Source organism: Indicator indicator, chromosome 5 (assembly GCF_027791375.1).
Source record: "Indicator indicator isolate 239-I01 chromosome 5, UM_Iind_1.1, whole genome shotgun sequence".
Taxonomy (NCBI): domain Eukaryota; kingdom Metazoa; phylum Chordata; class Aves; order Piciformes; family Indicatoridae; genus Indicator; species Indicator indicator.
In genome coordinates this window covers 1,112,088-1,129,432 of record NC_072014.1, presented here as the reverse complement: position 1 = coordinate 1,129,432, position 17,345 = coordinate 1,112,088, and the positions used below count along the sequence as shown (strand labels likewise).

Here is a 17,345-nt window from a genome sequence, read left to right as displayed (position 1 = left end):
ACAGGGCTGCAAAGGCTCCACAGAAGGAAACTCCACAATCTCTCTGGGCAGCCTGTTCCAGTGCTCTGTCACCCTCACAGTCAAGAAGTTCCTCCTCCTGTTGAGGTGGAACCTCCTGTGCTGCAGTTTCCATCCATTGCCCCTTGGCCTATCCCAGGGCACAACTGAGCAGAGCCTGTCCCTGTCCCTTCCTTCCTGCCCCCCAGCCCTCAGCTATTGATAGACATTGATCAGATCCCTCTCAGCCTTCTCCTCTCCACACTAAACACCCCCAGGGCTCTCAGCCTCTCCTCCCCAGGCAGTGCTCCAGTCCCTTCAGCATCCTTGCAGCCCTCCCTTGGACTCTCTCCAGCAGATCCCTGTTGCTCCTGAACTGGGGAGCCCAGAACTGGATGCAATATTCCAGCTGAGGTCTCAGCAGGGCAGAGCAGAGGGGGAGAAGAACCTCCCTGGCTCTGCTGGACACACTCCTCTGAATGCCTCCCAGGATCCCATTGGCCTTCTTGGCCACCAGGGCACATTGCTGTCCCATGTCAGGCTTTGAGCTGTGTGCTGTGTTCTGGAGCATTCCTGTCTTTGGGAAATGGCTCTGATTCTTTTTTTCTAAATTTCAATGTGTTAGACCAAATCTTACCATTTGCTAGAAAGAAAAGGAAATTAAAAAAAAAAAAAAACCACACACACAAAAAAACCCCAACAACCAAAACCACCACAACAACAAAACAACAAAGAAAACTCCCACAAAACCAAACCAAACAAACCCCCAAGCCCCAAGTTAGCTTTAGAAAAACATTTAAAATAGAACCCAGAGCTTTCATCTCCTGCACTCTGCAGATCAATAATCCCACTGGATTAACAGCAAGCAGGCAGCAGTCCTGCTCTTGTTTCAGAGCAAAATGAAACTCAGTGCACAGTTTGGAGAGTTAAAGGTCAGAGCAAAACGTTGCCAATGTTCCTGCACTTAAAAGGGTAGGGGAGAAACAAACCAACCAACCAAAATTCATTGGTGAGAGAGGAGATTCCAGGAGCAGGGCAAAACAGTTCAGAAATCAAGTGAGAGATGTGTCCTGTGCTGGTTGGCACAACCTGCCACTAGCAAGCTTGGGTAGGAAGGGTCCCCAGCCCATTAGCCTATCCCTATTAGTACAATTAAGTGGTCAGAAATGGGTGGCTGGGTACAACCATGCTCCATGCAGCTGTCCCAGTAGTATCATCAAGGGTGCTTGCACAGGCTCCCATGGTCTGCCTGCCAGGAAACAATCTGAGGAATCAAACTCAAATTTCACCCTCTCCTCCCCAAAGAAGGAAGGGAAAGAGCGAAGAAGACACAACTCAGAGACAGGAGAGAGAGAAACCACAAAGGAGGAGAAACAAGTAAAGCAGCACAGCAGGAAAAGGCAGTAGCAGCACAAAGGCTGGTGGTACCTGAGAGACTCTGGTGGCTTCTGCCAGAAACTTCTTCATTTCCTCTGCAGTGAACACCACATTCATTGCAGACCCACTGTGAGGATGGCACAGAAAGGGAGGCAGGTCAGCATCCTTCCCGACTTCAAGGGAGACATCACGGTGCCAGACAGAACAGCCCAGGATCACCAGCAGCCTGTGTGTGCTAGAGGAGCCAGGAAAGCTCCTCACAGGATCACAGGTTGTTAAGGGTTGGAAGGGACCTCTGGAGATCTTCCAGTCCAACCCCCTGCCAGAGCAGGATCAGAGAATCCAGCACAGCTCACACAGGAACACATCCAGACAGGGCTGCAAAGGCTCCAGACAAGGAGACTCCACAACCTCTCTGGGCAGCCTGTTCCAGTGCTCTGGGACCCTCACAGGGAAGAAGTTCCTCCTCATGTTGAGGTGGAAACTCTTGTGCTGGAGTTTCCATCCATTGCCCCTTGGCCTATCCCTGGGCATAACTGAGCAGAGCTTGTCCCTGTCTCCTCCCTCTTGACCCCCAGCCTTCAGCTATTGATAGACATTGATCAGATCCCTCTCAGTCTTCTCCTCTCCACACTAAACAGCCCCAGGGCTCTCAGCCTCTCCTCATAGGGCAGTGCTCCTGACTCAAGCCACTGGCTCCAGTTTTGACTGACAGGCAGGCAGAGCTGGCACCTAGTTACCCTCCATTACACCTCCCAGAGACAACAGGTGACCTCCAGAGCCAGACTGAAGACTCAAACACACACCTGCTTAGCCTTAGCACTGCTGCCAAATCCCCTTTGTGACCCAAGCCTTTCAAGCTCCCTCTGAGCTGGTACAGGTGGTTAGTCAGGCAGATAACCCTGCTCAGGACCCAGACTTTCACCACATCTGCAGGTTAGCTGTGAGCTAGGGTTTGCAGATGCTTTGCTCACTTCAGCATGAAACAAGGAATCTCCATCCCACTGCTGGTGGTTGCAACAGTGTCAACACAGGTGAAAATGAGCTGTTCTTGGCTGGCCATTTCACTGCCCCCCTGCCCTACAGGCTTAGTCCTGAAGGGGGAGGCACAGCAGATAAAAACAGTGAAATGTAGCTGTCAGTGATAACAGAGAGGGGAATCTGGAGGGCATGGACCAAAAACCATTCAGGTCCGTATAAAGACAAGAACCTTTTTGTAAAGGTATTGATGTGGTCATCTCCACCACTGCTGCTCCCCTTCCCCTTTGTGTCAGTGTGGTCATCTCCACCTCTCCTGTTCACCTTCCCCTTTGTGTCAGTGTGGTCATCTCCACCACTGCTGCTCACCTTCCCCTTTGTCTCAGTGTGGTCATCTCCACCTCTCCGGTTCACCTTCCCTTTGTCTCAGTGTGATCATCTCCACCACTGCTGCTCACCTTCCCCTTTGTGTCAGTGTGGTCATCTCCACCACTGCTGCTCACCTTCCCTTTGTCTCAGTGTGGTCATCTCCACCACTGCTGCTCACCTTCCCCTTTGTGTCAGTGTGGTCATCTCCACCACTGCTGCTCCCCTTCCCCTTTGTGTCATTGTGGTCATCTCCACCACTGCTGCTCACCTTCCCTTTGTCTCAGTGTGGTCATCTCCACCACTGCTGCTCCCCTTCCCCTTTGTCTCAGTGTGGTCATCTCCACCTCTCCCGTTCACCTTCCCCTTTGTGTCAGTGTGGTCATCTCCACCACTGCTGCTCACCTTCCCTTTGTCTCAGTGTGGTCATCTCCACCACTGCTGCTCACCTTCCCCTTTGTGTCAGTGTGGTCATCTCCACCACTGCTGCTCCCCTTCCCCTTTGTCTCACTGTGGTCATCTCCACCTCTCCTGTTCACCTTCCCCTTTGTGTCAGTGTAGTCATCTCCACCACTGCTGCTCACCTTCCCTTTGTCTCAGTGTGGTCATCTCCACCTCTCCTGTTCACTTTCTGCTTTGTGTCAGTGTGGTCATCTCCACCACTGCTGCTCCCCTTCCCCTTTGTGTCATTGTGGTCATCTCCACCACTGCTGCTACCCTTCCCCTTTGTGTCAGTGTGGTCATCTCCACCACTGCTGCTCCCCTTCCCCTTTGTGTCATTGTGGTCATCTCCACCACTGCTGCTCCCCTTCCCTTTGTGTCAGTGTGGTCATCTCCACCACTGCTGCTCCCCTTCCCTTTGTGTCAGTGTGGTCATCTCCACCACTGCTGCTCCCCTTCCCCTTTGTGTCAGTGTGGTCATCTCCACCACTGCTGCTCCCCTTCCCCTTTGTGTCAGTGTGATCATCTCCACCACTGCTGCTCCCCTTCCCCTTTGTGTCAGTGTAGTCATCTCCACCACTGCTGCTCACCTTCCCTTTGTCTCAGTGTGGTCATCTCCACCTCTCCTGTTCACTTTCTGCTTTGTGTCAGTGTGGTCATCTCCACCACTGCTGCTCACCTTCCCTTTGTCTCAGTGTGGTCATCTCCACCACTGCTGTTCACCTTCCCTTTGTCTCAGTGTGGTCATCTCCACCACTGCTGTTCACCTTCCCTTTGTCTCAGTGTGGTCATCTCCACCACTGCTGCTCCCCTTCCCCTTTGTGTCAGTGTGGTCATCTCCACCACTGCTGCTCCCCTTCCCCTTTGTGTCAGTGTGGTCATCTCCACCACTGCTGCTCACCTTCCCCTTTGTGTCAGTGTGGTCATCTCCACCACTGCTGCTCCCCTTCCCCTTTGTGTCAGTGTGGTCATCTCCACCACTGCTGCTCCCCTTCCCCTTTGTCTCAGTGTGGTCATCTCCACCACTGCTGCTCCCCTTCCCCTTTGTCTCAGTGTGGTCATCTTCACCACTGCTGCTCACCTTCCCCTTTGTCTCACTGTGGTCATCTCCACCTCTCCTGTTCACCTTCCCCTTTGTGTCAGTGTGGTAATCTCCACCTCTCCTGTTCAACTTCCCCTTTGTCTCAGTGTGGTCATCTCCACCACTGCTGCTCACCTTCCCTTTGTCTCAGTGTGGTCATCTCCACCACTGCTGCTCACCTTCCCCTTTGTCTCAGTGTGGTCATCTCCACCACTGCTGCTCACCTTCCCTTTGTCTCAGTGTGGTCATCTCCACCACTGCTGTTCACCTTCCCTTTGGCTCAGTGTGGTCATCTCCACCACTGCTGCTCACCTTCCCCTTTGTGTCAGTGTGGTCATCGCCACCACTGCTGCTCACCTTCCCCTTTGTGTCAGTGTGGTCATCTCCACCACTGCTGCTCACCTTCCCTTTGTCTCATTGTGGTCATCTCCACCACTGCTGCTCACCTTCCCTTTGTCTCAGTGTGGTCATCTGCACCACTGCTGCTCCCCTTCCCCTTTGTGTCAGTGTGGTCATCTCCACCACTGCTGCTCACCTTCCCTTTGGCTCAATGTGGTCATCTGCACCACTGCTGCTCCCCTTCCCCTTCGTCTCAGTGTGGTCATCTGCACCACTGCTGCTCACCTTCCCTTTGTCTCAGTGTGGTCATCTCCACCACTGCTGCTCCCCTTCCCCTTTGTGTCAGTGTGGTCATCTCCACCACTGCTGCTCACCTTCCCTTTGTGTCAGTGTGGTCATCTCCACCACTGCTGCTCACCTTCCCTTTGTCTCAGTGTGGTCATTTCATACAATCATAGAATCCTGGAATGGTCTGAGTTGGAAGGGACCTCCCAAGATCATCCAGTCCAAGCCCCTCTGCACTCAGCAGGGACATCCCCAACTAGATCAGGTTGCCCAAAGCCCTGTCCAGCCTCACCTTCAATATCTCCAGGGATGGAGCCGCAACCACCTCCCTGGGCAACCTCTTCCAGTGTTCCGCCACGCTCATGGTGCACAACTTGTTCCTCACATCCAATCAAAATCAGCTCTTCTCCAGTTTGAAGCAAGTGCCCCTGGTCCTGTCACCTCAGGCCCTTGTAAACAGTCTCTCCCTATCCTTCCTGTAGGCCCCCTTCAGCTACTGGCAGGCTTCTATTAGGTCTTTCCAGAGCCTCCTCTTCTCCAGGCTGAACACCCCCAGCTCTCTCAGCCTGTCCTCATAGCAGAGCTGCTCCAACCCCCTGAGCATTTTTGTGGCCCTCCTCTGGAACCTCTCCACCTTCCCCTTTGTGTCAATGTGGTCATCTCCACCACTGATGCTCACCTTCCACTTTGCTGTCGTAGACAAACCCACAGACGCTGTGGGGAAAAGTGGAGGCAAAGTCTCTGCCTTGAAATCAGTCACTGTAGCCTAAGATAAATAGGTACAAGTACCTAGGTTATTATACTTAGCAGACTACCCCTACAGCTGATGTAAATCAATAGAGTTCAATTAAATCCCTGGACCTATGCCAGCAGCAGCACTGAGGATGTGAGCTGGTGCCCAAGGTAGGTAAGCAGTGGGGAAATGCATGGTAGTTTTCCAAGGCAACTGGCAAATGTTGAAGGCTGTATCTGTGCAAAGGATGAAGAAGTCCTAGCTGTGGACCTGCTGCTGTTCTGCAAATAGAGGCCAGACAGTGTGCTGGGGCTTTTCATTTTCTGTTTCTTCCAGTCTGACATTCTGGACAACTCATTCCAGGCTCTCACCACTCTCATGGGGAAGAACTTCTTCCTAACATCCAGTCTGAATCTCCCCACTTCCAGCTTTGTTCCATTCCCCCCTGTCCTGTCACTACCTGATAGCCTCAAAAGTCCCTCCCCAGCTTTTTTGTAGCCCCCTTCAGATCCTGGAAGGCCACAAGAAGGTGTCCTCAGAGCCTTCTCTTCTCCAGACTGCACAACCCCAACTCTCTCAGCCTGTCTCCAGAGCAGAGCAGCTCCATCCCTCTGCTCATCCTCATTGCCCTTCTCTGGACACCTTCCAGCACCTCCAGATCCCTCTTGTAATAGAGGCTCCAGAACTGGACACAGAGCTCCAGGTGGGGTCGGAGCAGAGGGGGAGAATCCCCTCCCTGGCCCTGCTGGCCACACTTCTCTTGCTGCAGCCCAGGCTCTGCTTGGCTCTCTGGGCTGCAAGTGCTCACTGCTGGCTCCTCTTGAGCTTCTCCTCCCCCAGCACCGCCAAGTCCCTCTCCTCAGGGCTGCTTTCCAGTCAGTAACTGCATGGCCTGTCTTTGTGCTTGGGATTTCCCTGATCCAGCTGCAGGACCTTGCACTTGGTCTTGTTGAACCTCTTGGTACCGGATGCAGTACTCCAGGTGGGGTCTCACCAGAGCAGAGTAGAGGGGGAGAATCACCTCCCTTGACCTGCTGGCCACACTTCTCCTGATGCAGCTCAGGATATGGTTGGCTTTCTCGGCTGCAAGTGCATGGAAGGGGCCTGTCCTGAAGTTAATGTGGCTGGAAACAACAAGCTGAAAGAAGGGTTCCCCAAAAACCTGGTGAATGACATCAGGAGCAGTTTCTAACTTGTCCTTCTTATCTGAAGCTGGCTTGCAAGCTGCGAAAACCAGGTGGAAAGGGCCACATTTAGCAGTCTCTTCTAAAGGGTATTCCCTTCAGTGTGGAGCACACAAAGGAATCCCTCTTCTTAAATAAAAAAAAAAACAAACTTTTTATTTCTAACCTAAAAATTCCTAGTGTGCCTCTTCACTTTGATATGTGTCTCTCTCTTTTTTTTTTTTTTTTTTTTCCACATGGAAAGGATCCTCTTTCAAATTTATTTTCCCTGGTAAATTGTGCCCAAAGCTGCCTCTCTGTTGTCATCCAGCTGTGAAGAAACTCCTTGCAGGGAGTTTGTTGTGTGCATGCAGTGCTGTAACTGCTCCAGAATGTCTAGCTGTCAGAAATGTCTGCCTCTGTCCCATGGCTCTTTAAAGAGAAGCAGCTGCTGCAGCAGAGGGACAGAAAACCTGCTGAGAAACTTCACAACTAAGGGGCTGAACACAGATGCCAAGCTCACTAAATGGGCTCAGCCTCCTCACTTCTGCTTTTCCTGGTGACGAACAATACTCTGCCTTCATTGCACAGGGAATGTTCCCAACAACCTTAAGGCACATTGCAAGTGATTCATCTCATTAGCCTTGAGAGATGGAAAAGGTAAAAGTAGCCCAGAGGGATAGGATGGCATGCAGAGAGACCTGGACAGGCTGCAGAGGTGGTGCCCAGGGGAACATCATGAGGTTCAACAAGAGCAAGTGCAGGATTCTGCACCTGGGACAGAACAATCCTCACTGTCAAGACAGGCTGGGGGAGGAGGGGAGAGAAAGCAGCCCTGAGGAAAAGGCCTTGGGGGTGCTGGGGGATGAGATGCTGGCCAGGAGCAGGCAGGGTGAGCTTGCAGCACAGAAGGCCAAGGGCAGCCTGGGCTGCATCCAAAGCAGAATGGCCATAGATGGAGAGAGGTGATTCTGCCTCTCTGCTCTGCTGAGACCTCACCTGCAGTACTGTGTGCAGCTCTGGAGCCCTCAGCACAGGAAGGACATGGACCTGATGGAGAGGCTCCAGAGGAGGGCCAGGAAAGTGCTCAGGGGGTTGGAGCAGCTCTGCTAGGAGGACAGGCTGAGGGAGCTGGGGGTGTTCAGCCTGCAGAAGAGAAGGCTGCAGGGAGACCTAAGAGCAACCTGCCAGGACCTGAAGGGGGCTGCAAGAAGGCTGCAGAGAGACTGTTTGCAAAGGCCTGCAGGGACAGCACCAGGGACAATGTCTTCAAAGTAGAGCAGAGCAGATCGAGATTGGATGTGAGGATGTTAGGAACTATGAGGGTGGTGGAACACTGGAAGAGCTTGCCCAGGGAGGTGGTTGAGGTCCTATCCCTGGAGATATTGAAGGTGAGGCTGGACAGGGCTGTGGGCAACCTGATCTAGTTGGGGATGTCCCTGCTGACTGCAGGGATGTTGGACTGGATGAGCTTTGGAGATCTCTTCTTGCCCAGACCATTCTATGATTCTATAATGCAGCTAATTAGCCATTCCTATGATTATTGTTCTACCTCTGATCTCTGCCTGATGGATGTCAGGGATCTGTTGGTTTCCTGTATTGCTTTGAGCAGCTCTCCAATCCATCCAGGTGCTGCCTGCACCTAGCACAGTGCTTTCCACACATCCCCTGACTCCCATGTCTCAGAGGACCTTTGGCAGTTGAGAACCCCAAGCTGATGACCTCTGGCAGCTGAGCCTTACCTCAGAACGTAGGATGGCCTCAGCAAACATGGGTAGCTCACAGAGCTGGCAAATTCAACTGCATCTCTCTGAATGAAAGAAGGAAAACCAGGCTTTGAAGGAGAACATTTCTAAAGCCATTAGCAGACTTTCATTCTGACTCCATGTGCACTTCATGAGACATTAAGTGTGGGGAAGGGGCATAGGGGTGCAAAGGCAGGGACTGCAGCCTGGGCTTGAGCATAATTCATGACTTCTTGGTTTCAGAGTTGTCATCTTCAGACTTTCCCTGTCCAGGCAGCTCCACTAGAGAACAAAAAGCAGTGCAGACACACTCCTGCCGCTGTGCAATCTCTACCTGCTAGAACAGTTTTCAAGACCAGCAGGATAAAACAGCTTGACAGTGGTGCTAACATTGCTGAGCTTCTACCTCATATTGTGTAAAGGTGATTTAAAGACTTCCCTTCCACTTTCCATCCAACTCTCAGTGATGCTGCAGCATCACTTCACAAGGATCAAAGAAAGGTTCTCCAGCAGTGGCCATAAAACAACTGCCAAACTTCTTTGGAACCTCAGAAGGTATCAGTGAGTCAGCCCCACCCTGAGCAGACATCATAACTCATAACAGCTTCCAGCATCTCCATCATTTCCAGCTGCAACTCACCAGTGTGCTGACTGCCTTCCAGGGAGCCTGGGCCACGTGCAGCTGATCCAGAAGAGCGGAGAAGGCGGAGCGATCTTCAGCCCAGTCAATATGCCAAGGATCTGTGCCAAGCACCTTCACTCCACTCTGCTGCAGTGGCACTGCCAAGTTATTGGGAATCTGCCCACCTACAGAAACAATGCAGCCGCTGCATCCCTGTGGGCAGAGAGAGAGGAGCAGGGCCACAGCCCGGTTAGCGTAAGGTCAGGATCTCTTGGAAGGAGGAAGCTCAGATGACAGCTGTGGGGAAAGGCAAATCACCACTTGTGGCCTTCCACTATCTAAAGGGGCTACAAGAAATCTGGGGAGGGACTTTTGAGGGTGTCAGGGAGTGATAGGACTGGGGGGAATGGAGTAAAACTAGAAGTGAGGAGATTCAGTCTGAATGTTAGGAAGAAGTTCTTCCCCATGAGGGTGGTGAGACACTGGCAGAGGTTGCCCAGGGAGGTGGTGGAAGCCTCATCCCTGGAGGTTTTTGCAGCCAGGCTGGATGTGGCTGTGAGCAACCTGCTGTAGTGTGAGGTGTCCCTGCCCATGGCAGGGGGGTTGGAACTGGCTGATCCTTGAAGTCCTTTCCAACCCTGACAATTCTGTGATTCTATGATTTTACTTCTAAAATTCTGAGTGTGGTAAATTTGCTCCTTGGGGTAAATTTCCAAATTGCTGGGGAGGCCTAATCCAACCCACCCCCACCTACATACATAGATATGGGCACCACCACTTCAACCAAGCCCACTCCCAGCCCCCTGCAGCAATCTTTGGCCCTGGAAGCATGAACAAACACAATGGTTTAGGTCCTATTTTTCTCTCATTCCAGCTCTTCTGAGAGAAGAGCCTCTCCTATGCTCACAGTGAGGGACTTCCAGGGTAGCAGACATTCACACAAACTTTCCTACTGCAGAGTTGCAAGGCATTAATTCCCATTAGAGAGACAATGGGAAACAACTGCAATGCCTTTTTTGATGTTGTTTGCTAAGCAAATCTGCTTTTGCAGCCTCAGCTGCCAGCCCTTAAGGAGTGCTCACTGCTGACCCCTCTCTGACCTGTACAAAGCAAAGCAGAGTCTAGTTCAATAGAGCCCCATCAGTTAGAGACTCTGTGGTGATGAATTACTCTGGATAACTTAGCCTTTTCTTTTAGTTCATCCTCATTACTCCTGGCTAGCTCCTTATTTTTGGCAATGCATTAGACACAGAATCAGAGAAAATATCCATTTGGAAGAGCCCTCCAAGCTCATCCAGTCCAACCTTCCACCCAGCACTGCAGGGGCAAAACCAAACCATGTCCCCAAGCACAGCTCCAAGGCTGCTGGAACACCTCCAGGGATGCTGACTCCAGCACTGCCCTGGGCAGACCATTCCAGTGTCTGAGAGCCCTCTCTGCCAAGAAATATTTCCTAGCATCCAGCCTCAACCTGCCCTGCTGCAGCTTGGAACCATTTCCTCTGCTCCTGTCCCTTGCCCCCAAGGAGCAGAGGCTGTCCCCTCCTGGCTCCAACCTCCCTTCAGGGAGCTGTAGAGAGCAATGAGGTCTCCTTCAGCCTCCTCTTCTGCAGCCTGAACACCCCCAGCTCCCTCAGCCCCTCCTCTAGCCCAGGAGCTCCAGGCCCTTCTCCAGCCTCCTTGCCCTTCTCTGGACAGGCTCCAGCCCCTCAATGTCCTTCCTGCAGTGAGGGCCCAGAGCTGAGCACAGCACTGGAGGTGTGGCCTCAGCAGTGCTGAGCACAGGGGGATGGGCACCTCCTGGCCCTGCTGCCCACCCTGCTTCTGATCCCAGCCAGGATGCCTTTGGCTTTCTTGGGCCCCTGGGCACTGCTGGCTCATGGTCAGTGACTGCCAACCAACACCCCCAGCTCCCTCTCTGAGTCACAGCTTCCCAACCACACATCCCCAGGTCTGTAGCTCTCCATGGGGTTGTTGTGACCCAGGTGCAGGACCTGGCCCTTGGCCTTGTTAAATTTCATACAATTAGCCTTGCCCCTTGGGTGTGACCTTTCCAGGTCCTGCTACAAAGCCTCCCTACCCTCCAGCAGATGGACACAGCCACCCAGCTTGGTGCCATCTGCAGACTTACTGAGGGTGCCTCAATCCCCTCATCCAGATCATTGATGAAGACATTAAAGAGGACAGGGCCCAGCACTGAGCCCTGAAGGACACCACTGGTGACTGGACACCAACCAGACTCAACTTTGTTCCCCACCATTCATTGAGCCCAGCCATCAGCCAGCTTTTAGACAGCAATGAGCATTTCAGGCACTCTGTCACATGTGCTCATTTCCAAACAGGTGACATGCAAGTGCTTCAGTCCCAGAAGTGGATGAGGCAGGACAGATGGAACAGCATCCTCCAGCCACAATGACACATTCCATGTTCATCACTGAGTGACCACAAGATTTTCAGGGAGAAAACAATAAGCAGGAAATAGCAAGAGGCAGGTGAACTCCCTTGCAAACACAGAGCCTTCTTCAGGGGCCTGAAGGGGGCTGCAAGAAGGATGCAGAGAGACTGTGTGCGAAGGCCTGGAGGGACAGGACCAGGGGACAATGGCTTGAAAGTAGAGCAGAGCAGATTGAGATTGGATGTGAGGAAGAAGTTGTGCAGCATGAGGGTGGTGGAACACTGGAAGAGGTTGCCCAGGGAGGTGGTTGAGGCTCCATCCTTGGAGATGTTGAAGGTGAGGCTGGACAGGGCTGTGGGCAACCTGATCTAGTTGGGGATGTCTCTACTGACTGCAGAGGGGTTTGGACTGGATGAGTTTTGGAGGTCCCTTCCAACCCAGACCATTTTTTGAGTGATTCTGTGATGATTGAGGGTAATTAAGTACTGGGCACTTTACCTCCAAATTAAAGCTGGTGAAACTTTGCCCAAAAGGAAAGGGCAACCCTTGCCCACAGTGTGGCTGCAGTGTTCTGCAGAATCCAGTCTTCCCTACCTCTACCAAACATGACACCAGTGATCCATGCTTTGGGTTCATTTAATGAACAACTATGTTTTTTCCTGAAGAATGGTTGCCCCACTGGCCTTCTTGGAAGAGGAACCTCCTTAATGAGGGATTTAAAAGGATAAAGAGTGGCAGAGCTGTAATCTGAGAGCAGAAGTGACTGAAGAGAAAAAAAAACCCCAAATGATGAGTGCCAGTACAAACTCTGGTCAGCTTTAATGTTGCTCATTTCCTTCCACAATAAAAAGGCACTAAAAAGTCTGCCCTTTAAGCAGCATTTGTTATCCCAAGGTCTACAAGATTATCATTTGCTGCTACTATACAGTACTAGAGAGAGGGGTTTTTTTTTGCCATGCAGTCATTTATGGGATGGAATGATGCTGCTGGCCAACAACACCTAGCTGGAAGATCTTAGGACAAGGAGTGAAAAGTGCCTCATTAGCAGAGGGTGGAGCAAGCACAGAGGCTGTTTGGTGCTCATCTCTCATCACTTCAGTGCTCACTGTCTCTGACTCAAAAGGAAAATCTGTTCCTTACTGCTTCCAGCACCATTCAAAACAGAATTTATCTCCAGCCCCCCTACAATCCCACAGGGACAACAACCAGAGAGTGAATCAATCAAAGTCCTTCTTGCAGCTTGGCATGGCTCCTGTTTGATCAGGAGTCAGCCTGGCTGTGCTGCCAAGGTCAGCCAACAACTTAATCTATCCTCAGCACATTTGAAATGCCAATGGCCTGGCTAAGGGCTTCTCTGCAGCTGTCACTCATCCTTTCCTCTCAAACAATCCTGGCCACTGAGCCTCAAAAAGCCAAATTCTGCCTGCAGCAAAGCTGGGAGGGTGTTAGGGATTGCAGCCCCAAGGAAAGAGAGGAGATGGCTCACTCAAGCAGACATCAAGGAGTCACAGGCTTTATTTAGACAGAAAGAACCTGAAATTGAGAGCCAGCTGCTGCTTACTGCTGCCTTTGACATTCTGCTCTTATCTCCCCAAAAGCCCTGTGAGGGAAGAGGGACAGAAAGGGACTCCCATGCACATCACTTTGTCCTTAGCCATATTTTAATCATAGAGGAAATGAACAACACCCTTGCCATTAGATGCATTTAAAACAAAAGCTATCCAGAGTCTAGTGAAAGAAGCAATCTCACTCACAGTCTAGTGAAAGAAGCCTGGAGAGAATTGTTTTCCCCTTTATGACAAAAATCAGTCTCTCTATTCCTATCTTGCTTTTATGCTATCAGTAATGGAGTTGGATTTTCTTCCTCCCTGAGAAGGAAAACAAATTAAGACCGTTAAAATGGTACCTAAGAGCCTCCTTTAGATTTATGAATTGTTTCAGAATGATGCTAGAAACTGAAAGAGAAGCAGAAGAGGCCCTCAAGCATACAGGAATTGAAATGGTAAGAGGCCCTCTTCTCTGGAAGCAAAAAGGCAATAAATCTGAGGGAAGGGGTTTATAATTAATTATTGTCCACCTAACTTTGCACAATCCCAGTGAATTAAAATCTCTTCCAAAGCATGAATCTGTTGTGGAGAGCTCAGGCTCTGGTGAGCCACAGGATCACAGGATCTAAGGATGCTATGGGTTGGAAGGGACCTTCGGAGATCTCCCAGTCCAACCCCCCTGCCAGAGCAGGACCAGAGAATCCAGCACAGGTCACACAGGAACACATCCAGACAGGGCTGCAAAGGCTCCACAGAAGGAGACTCCACAATCTCTCTGGGCAGCCTGTTCCAGTGCTCTGTCACCCTCCCAGTCAAGAAGTTCCTCATAAACTCCTGTGCTGGAGTTTATATCCATTGCCCCTCGGCCTATCCCAGGGCACAAGTGAGCAGAGCCTGTCCCTGTCCCCTCCCTTTTGACCCCCAGCCCTCAGCTATTGATAGACATTGATCAGATCCCCTCTCAGTCTTCTCCTCTCCACACTAAACACCCCCAGGGCTCTCAGCCTCTCCTCCTCAGGCAGTGCTCCAGTCCCTTCAGCATCCTTGCAGCCCTCCCTTGGACTCTCTCCAGCAGATCCCTGTCCCTCCTGAACTGGGGAGCCCAGAACTGGATGCAATATTCCAGGTGAGGTCTCACCAGTAGAGAGGAAGGGAAAACCTCCCTGGATCTGCTGGACACACTCCTCTGAATGCATCCCAGTCAGGGCAACTGTGAATGTTGACTGGAGAGGGAGAGGTAAAAGGGGACACAAGGAAGAGAAAGAGGAGGGACTGCTGAGTGCATCCCTAGGACAATACTGTGCAAAGCTGTGAGCAGGTAGGTTCCAGGCCCCTCCATCTCATTGGTATCCTCATTCTTCCATGTAGCGTAACCTGTCTAATCAAGAAACATGGGATAAGTCAGGGAAGCTACTTACTGCAGCTCAAGAGCTGGTTTGCTACTGATCCTGCCAATGTTTTCACAGCTCATTAGCCAGAGAAGAGGAGGGAACAGCCTCAAGCTGCAGCAGGGCAGGGTCAGACTGGACAGGAGGAAGAATTTTTTTCTCATCCAGAGTGGTCAGGGATTGGAATGTGCTGGGCAGGGAGGTGGTGGAGTCCCCAAGCCTGGCTGTGTTTGAAGGTGGTTTGGCTGTGGTGCTTGGGGCTGTGGTTTAGGGGTGAGCCTTGCAGAGTAGGGTTCTGGGTTGGACTTGGGGATCCTGAGGGTCATTCCAACCTGAATGTTTCTGTGATTCTGTTAACCTGTTTAGGGACCTGAGTTATCATCTCTCCCAAGGGCAAAAAGTTTGTGTCCCTTGTTTGCTGATGCTTTTACCAATGGTTTGCCAATGATCCAGGACAGTTCATTGTACACTTGAATATTAGAGGAGGTTATCAAGCAGGAGGAGTTTAAGATTAAAATTGTACCTAAGAGCTAGGGCAAAGGTTTGAAACTGGAGCAGGGGAGATTTAGGTTGGACTTTAGGAGGAAGTTCTTTACAATTAAGGTAGTGTAATACTGAAACAAGTGGTGGATGCTCCATCCCTGGAGACATTCAAGGTCTAACTCGATGTAGTCCTGAGCAGCCTGATCTAGTTCAAGATGTCCCTGCTCCCTGCAGGGGGGTTGGATAAGACGACCTTGGAGGGTTCCTTCCAGCTCAATGCATTCTGTAAGAGAGGGTCTGAAATCCTGGTGCTACTACTCATGTTTTTTTATGCAGCTGGCACATGGAAAGAATTTATGAGGAATCTCAGAAGCAGATCTTCAATTTTTAATCTGAACATATCCTCAGGGACTGAACTCCAACAGCGTTTGCCTGAAGAAGGATTCTGTTAACAGGATATTAGCATTTCGCTCACTCATCTTTAAAGCTAACAACACAGAGCAAATAATATATTCTAGCTGACTCCCTGCTGGCAGGCTGGGGGCTGTCCCCAGGCCTGGCTTATGTCCTCTTGCAGGCCTCTCTGCAATGCCTCTGCTCTTCAGAGGTTCAGTTTCCCTACTTGCAAACTAGGCATAATGATGCCATTTCCTTCTGTCACTATTTCAGTGTTCTAAACCACAGCTGAGGAGCTGTTATCCACCTTAGGCTCTATTAGACAGCACAACCCTAAAACTTTGGATGTTTAGGCTCATGCCCTGATGGCTTTAACACCTCCAGACCAGACATCAAGTTGGTTGTTTACGTAGCCATGGCAGAGCAGCAGAATCTTCTGCAAGATCTCAGCATCTCTCCTCTCCCCCTTTTTCTTCACACAGTCACAGAATTAACCAGGTTGGAAAAGACCTTTGAGATCATCAAGTCCAGGCTATCACCCAGCACCATCCAATCAACTCACCCACGGCACTGAGTGCCTCATCCAGTCTTATTTTAAACACCTCCAGGGATGGTGACTCCACCACCTCCCTGGGCAGCACATCCCAATGGCCAATCTCTCTGTCTGGGAAGAATTTCTTCCTCACCTCCAGCCCAGACCTGCCCTGGTGCAGATGGAGACTGTGTCCTCTCGTTCCCACCACTTCAGCTCCTACTGCATCCTCCCTGGGCTCCCTGCTCCCACAACCACTTTGGGGTTTGCTTCACAGGCTAAAAAGCATGCCCAGAAGCATGGGCACAGTGCAGCTGATGGGCATGGCTAGCTGAGCTGGGCAAGCTGTCAAAAGTGGCCCTCTCCTCCAGCTCCAGGCACTACAGTGTGACAGGCTAAATCTTGTCTCTCTTGATGTGAACCTACAAAGATAAAAATCACCCTTCCTCCTTCCCCAGACAACAGCTGGTGAAGAGACCCTCTGGAATGTCCAACCAAAGATCAGAATGTTGTGAAGGGCCTGCCTGCTGGGTCAGCTCTGCCCACTGAGAGCACACCTGGCAGTCACATATGCAGTAATGTGACTGGGGTATGGGCCAGGGGGAGCTGCCATTGACTGAATAAAAGACACTGAGCCTTAGCAGCTCCAACAGTGAGAGACAAAGACACCACCATGCATCCTGGTGTGGCAGCTTCAGGCTGTGTCTCGAAAATTTTCCAGAGATCTGGTAGAATGTAAATAAATCACCACTGGATGTAAAAAGAAAAATAATGATGATCCCATTGGACAGATAGCAAACATAAAACTTAGATGTGCAAGATGTGCTTCCTTCACTCTAGCAGGTACCAGCTCTGGCTCCTGCTGGCTTTGCTGACCTTGGCTGCATTGCTTTGCTGTGGCTGAGTGTTAACAAACAACTCTCTGCTCTTTCTCTTGTCCCATGTGTACAGGGGAGTAGGGAAGGGAGCAGGGAGAGGGAAGCTATCAGAAGTCTCCCTGGTTTGTCCAGGGGGGTTCTTGTGCTGTTTGTAAGTGGTAAATACCTGTGAATCTTGTGGAGTGTATATTTTGTACATATTCATTGCCTTTCATTTCTAGATTATAGTGTTGCTTATAAATACAGCTTCATTTCCTTCCAGCTGAGCTTCTGGCAATTTTATGTTAAGGGGGAACTTTCAACCCACCACACCTGGAAGCCACAGCCCAGGAACCCTCTCTCCACCATGCTCCACCAGCACCCTTCCTGGGAAGGACCAAGCCATGCCCTATGTTTGCCTGCTGAAAGAAGAAAAGACCTCCTGGAGAAGAGAGAAGAGCTACACCACTGGACAACACAAACTGAAAAGGACTTGGATTGTGGGATCTCTCTCTCCCTTCATCAAGCTGAGGACAACACAAGCCAACAAAGATGACATCTGCAAGCCAAAGCAGCAGCACTCTTAGAATCATAGAATCATAGAATCAGTCAGGGTTGGAA

The 17,345-nt window shown here is 51.0% G+C and overlaps 1 protein-coding gene across 2 annotated transcripts in view; it reads right to left on the bottom strand.

Annotated features, from left to right (window-relative positions):
• CPS1 (carbamoyl-phosphate synthase 1) overlaps positions 1–17,345 on the bottom strand; it is a 191,361-nt gene that overhangs the window by 48,249 nt on the left and 125,767 nt on the right. For both annotated transcript variants that reach the window (XM_054380999.1, XM_054381000.1), the window contains exons 26-28: positions 9,146–9,340; positions 8,503–8,570; positions 1,426–1,501 (exon numbers count right to left, since the gene is read on the bottom strand). In XM_054380999.1, coding sequence (XP_054236974.1) covers positions 1,426–1,501; positions 8,503–8,570; positions 9,146–9,340 — 339 coding nt within the window. The remainder of the gene's footprint in view (positions 1–1,425; positions 1,502–8,502; positions 8,571–9,145; positions 9,341–17,345) is intronic.